This window comes from Myotis davidii, unplaced genomic scaffold (assembly GCF_000327345.1).
Source record: "Myotis davidii unplaced genomic scaffold, ASM32734v1 scaffold37, whole genome shotgun sequence".
Taxonomy (NCBI): Eukaryota; Metazoa; Chordata; class Mammalia; order Chiroptera; family Vespertilionidae; genus Myotis; species Myotis davidii.
Window position 1 is genome coordinate 2,331,319 of NW_006289395.1, and position 4,216 is coordinate 2,335,534.

Genomic DNA, 4,216 nt, shown 5'->3' on the forward strand with positions numbered 1-4,216 from the left:
TCCCTTGAATTGCACCTTCGGGGGAAGCCTGCTGCCATGTCATGAGGACAACCAACCCGCTCTCTGGAGACACACTGAGGCCTCCTACTAACAACTTGCCAGGCGTGATACAAGAAGCCAGTAACACAGACACAGCCCAGATCACCTTAATGCAGCGGTTCTCAACCTGTGGGTCACAACCCCTTTGGCAGTCAAATGACCCTTTCACAGGGATCACCTAAGACCATCCTGCATATCAGATATTTACATTACGATTAATAACAGTAGCAACATTACAGTTATGAAGTAGCAACGAAAATAATTTTAGATACTCAGACAATATCAGAATTCTGTCTTCCACCATCTCCAGCCTCTACTTTTTTTCTCTGTTGGCATCATTCTTAGATGGGTTTTCACCATGTAGCTGGCAAGATGCCCAGAAATATAAAGCTGTGACTATAAAGCTGGAAAATCTAGGAAGAGAGTACAACCCTCTCCTCTTTCCCAGTGAAAACAACTCAGATTGGCTTCGCTTGGGTCACATGACCATTTGGACTAATTAGATTGTGGTGATGGTCATCCTAGAACATGGGGGCCCCATGATTGACCCCAACAGAAGCCTAGGAAATAGGGGAGGGTCAGTTTCCAAAAGGAAAGAATTCAAGTGAAGGGAAAAAATGAGCTAATGCCTACTGTGGACAAATAGAAATGGGCAGTGGCCTGGCACAGTATTTGCATAGTTGAATGAATGATATAGGGTCTTTGGGACTTAATCATCATTGACCTACGAGCACCTAAGCAAACACGTAGGCTGATACGCGCAGTGGGTGTCAAAGTAAGAAGAGACCTGGTGGAAATCCAAGTTCACCGCTATGACTAGCTCTGGTTAGTGTGAGCAGTGTAGTCGCCTGCCTCCCCTGGGGGCTACTAGGACCAGGGCAGGCCTTTGGACTTTCCCAGTAACTCAGACACATCTTCTACCGAATCAAAGTTCACGCCACCTCTTCTTTTCACTCCAGGGACTACTTGTGGCCTTGCAGTACTGCTTTGTCAATGGAGAGGTATGTTTTCCATGCTGCCATTCTAGCTTCCTGTGAGGCTGGGCTGGCATCCTATTGCCACCCAGGGTTTCCTGTTTATGTGATGGTGCCATGGGGAGTGTGCAGTGACCATCAGGCAATGGGACACATTTGTACCATGAGTTTCAGAGGTGAGAGCAGGGGCAGCTGAGAGAAATGGGAAAAGGGGATGGGATGAGTGTAAGGAAGCTCAGAGCCCATCTTTGGCCCTGCTGGAAGTGTTAGTGTGATAGAGGAAACAGGCTTGAATGTGGCAGTCCAAAAATCTGGGCTCAAGCCATCACTCACCCACTTAGGCGCTTTGAGTTAGGTTACTGTGGCTCTTTGAGCCTTAGTTTCCTCATCTATAAAGTGGGAATAATAACGGTCCCTACTCTCTAATGATGTCCTGGGCATGCCAAGCTCACGGGAAGGGCCCAATACCTGATAACGGTGATGGTTTTTATTATTAATATTAGAGGCCCGATGCACAAAATTCGTGCAAGAGTAGGCCTTTGCAGCCCCGGCTGTCTCGGCCCTCTGAGCCCCGGCTTCGTCCGGAAGGTCGTCCGTGTCCTGACGGTCTTTCCACTGTTTGACCATTCAGCCGATTTGCATACTATGCTTTTATCATTATAGATTATTGCGTATCCCCAACCAGCTCTCTGCTCCTCTGGAAAGAGTCTTGAAAGGGGCAGGGGCAGAGGCCAGACCAGTTTCTCCTGAACAGTTCTCCAGTAGAATTGGTGTATTTCCAGTCCCCTTTCATCTTTCCAGGTTTAGATGTTCATTTCTGTCTCCTCCCACTGGAATATAAGCTTCTTTTTTTAAAAATATATTTTATTGATTTTTTACAGAGAGGAAGGGAGAGAGATAGAGAGTTAGAAACATCGATGAGAGAGAGACATCGATCAGCTGCCTCCTGCACATCTCCTACTGGGGATGTGCCTGCAACCCAGGTACATGCCCTTGACCGGAATCGAACCCGGGACCTTTCAGTCCGCAGGCCGACGCTCTATCCACTGAGCCAAACCAGTTTTGGCGAATATAAGCTTCTTGATAGCAAACCCTCCTCCATCTTGCTCATGGCTGCTTCTTCTGTATCTTCTCCCATCAGTTGGGCCTCAAATGCCACCTTGGCACAGTCCTTTCAAAATGGAAACTGTTCAACCTTGGTCCTGCTTAATGGACTCCTCCCCCGTGGTCCTGCTTAATGGACTCCTCCCCCGTGGTCCTGCTTAATGGACTCACAGTGTCACTGCCATGTGTAGGCTCATGGGTATTTGTTCACTCCTCTCTGTTCATCTCCCCCAATCTGATACGTTTCCCAAGGGTGGCACGGAGTTAGCCTCTCATTAATATTTGGTGAATAGACCAAATGACTCTGAGACAGTAACGCTGCCCTCTTCTCGCCCGGCAGGTGAAGGCCGAGCTGCGGAGGCACTGGGGCCGCTTCATGCTGGCCCACCACTCGGGCTGCAGAGCCTGGGGCCTGGAGAAGAACTTCCGGTTCCTGGGGAAGTATCCCAAGAAGCTCTCCAAGGGAGACAGCGCCAGGGCGCTGCAGAAGTCACAGTCCTCGCCTGGCGGCGGGCAGCTCCTGCCTTTGACCATGCAGGGCCTGGGGGAGCCAGGCACCAGGTCCCATGGGGGCCACACAGCCTGGCGCTGGGGCCGCAGCCTGTCCGAGAGCAGCGAGGGAGACTTCACCCAGGCCCATACCATGGAGGAGATTCTGGAGGAGAGTGAGATGTAGGCGGGCTCCTGCGACAGGTGCTGTGGGGTGCCGTCATCGCTCTTCCCGGGCACCAGGTCCACTTGGACATGAAGTCTATCTCGAGGTTCTTCATGCTCTGATGAGGTTGTGCAAACAGTCACTGCTTCTGCCTGCCATTGTCATCTACAACCTCCACTGGCGAATTTTCCAGAATGACCATCAGCCCCTGGGGTGGCCCTAAATTCAAGTGAATGGAGCCCCAAGGCACAGAGAGATGTCCTCTATGAAAGAGGGGGCAGCCAATACCTTTTCCTTTATCCCTCACGGCAGAAGGTTTCCCTCTGAGGCTGGGTTTGGGTTGTATAAGGACCACATGGGAAGTGTTTTACATGCAGAGTTGGGCTCCTGGATGATTCTAAGAAAGTACGTCTGGAGCGATGGCCAGGGTTGGGAGTTGTGTAACAAGCATCCCAGATAACTCTGATGCAAGCCCAGTGTGCAAAAGCGAGCAGCCCCCTGAGTGGTCAATGGTGGGACAAAGCCAGTGATGTCCTGGATTCAACAGCTCAGCTGTGACCCGCTCGGCCCCCTCAGACAGTGGGCAACGCCACGCCGCCCAGAACCCCATTCCTTTCCTTGCCCACCACTGTTTGATCCTTATCAATGTCCTCCTTCCTGTCAGGATTAGCCCCCGTTCCTCTGAAAGTCCCCATCGGTCCTTTCCTCCCTTTTTGGCTCCACCCATCTTTGCCCTTCTGAGCGTGGCTTCTTTAAACCTAGCTTGCCCTCCCATTCTCGGCCATTTTGGGTTGTCACTGACACACTGGTGCTCAAGGCTTGCCCACTGCTCTCCCTGACCCTCGTCCCCACTGATAAGAATCCCACTGCCCCTGTGGGAATGGATGCTGACAGCTTGGTGGAGGGATGGGACTGTGCTGATCTGACATGCCAGGAGGGCACAGTGGGATCCGGTCTGGCTTGGAGCAACGAGTTGTGCTCCAGACCCTGAGAAGAGGGTGCTTCTGGAGGCTGAGGGGGGCCCAGGCAATTCGGGTCTGGCTCAGTGGCTGAAACTATAAGGCAAGGAGCTGAAAGAAGATCAAAGGAGGGGCATCCCATGGAAATGGGGTGTTAATGTCTCTTTCATAGTGTGCAAAACGTATGTGTATGTGGGTGGGGTATGTTGCCATGGGACTAATACTGCCTCGTGTTAGAGGGGGACTCTATGCTACTTCTCAAGTAGGGTTGTTAAATTTAGCAAATGAAAATACATGATGCTCAATTAAATTTGAACTCCAGATAAATAAGCTTCCCGTATAAGTATATCCTGTGGAATATATTGTATTTAAAATTCCATGCTAATTGTGCGTCCTGTGTTTTACCTGGCAACCCTATTTTCAAGGACACTTTACAGTGGGACTGGGACTAGAGTAAGTGAGGGTGTTAAATTTAAGAGAGTACT

General features: G+C 50.6%; 1 protein-coding gene across 1 annotated transcript in view; it reads left to right on the top strand.

Annotated features, from left to right (window-relative positions):
* GLP2R (glucagon-like peptide 2 receptor) overlaps positions 1–3,391 on the top strand; it is a 40,754-nt gene extending 37,363 nt beyond the window's left edge. The window contains exons 11-12 of the mRNA XM_015562537.1: positions 999–1,040; positions 2,458–3,391. Coding sequence (XP_015418023.1) covers positions 999–1,040; positions 2,458–2,793 — 378 coding nt within the window. The 3' untranslated portion in view covers positions 2,794–3,391. The remainder of the gene's footprint in view (positions 1–998; positions 1,041–2,457) is intronic.
* The last annotated feature ends 825 nt before the right edge of the window (positions 3,392–4,216 follow it).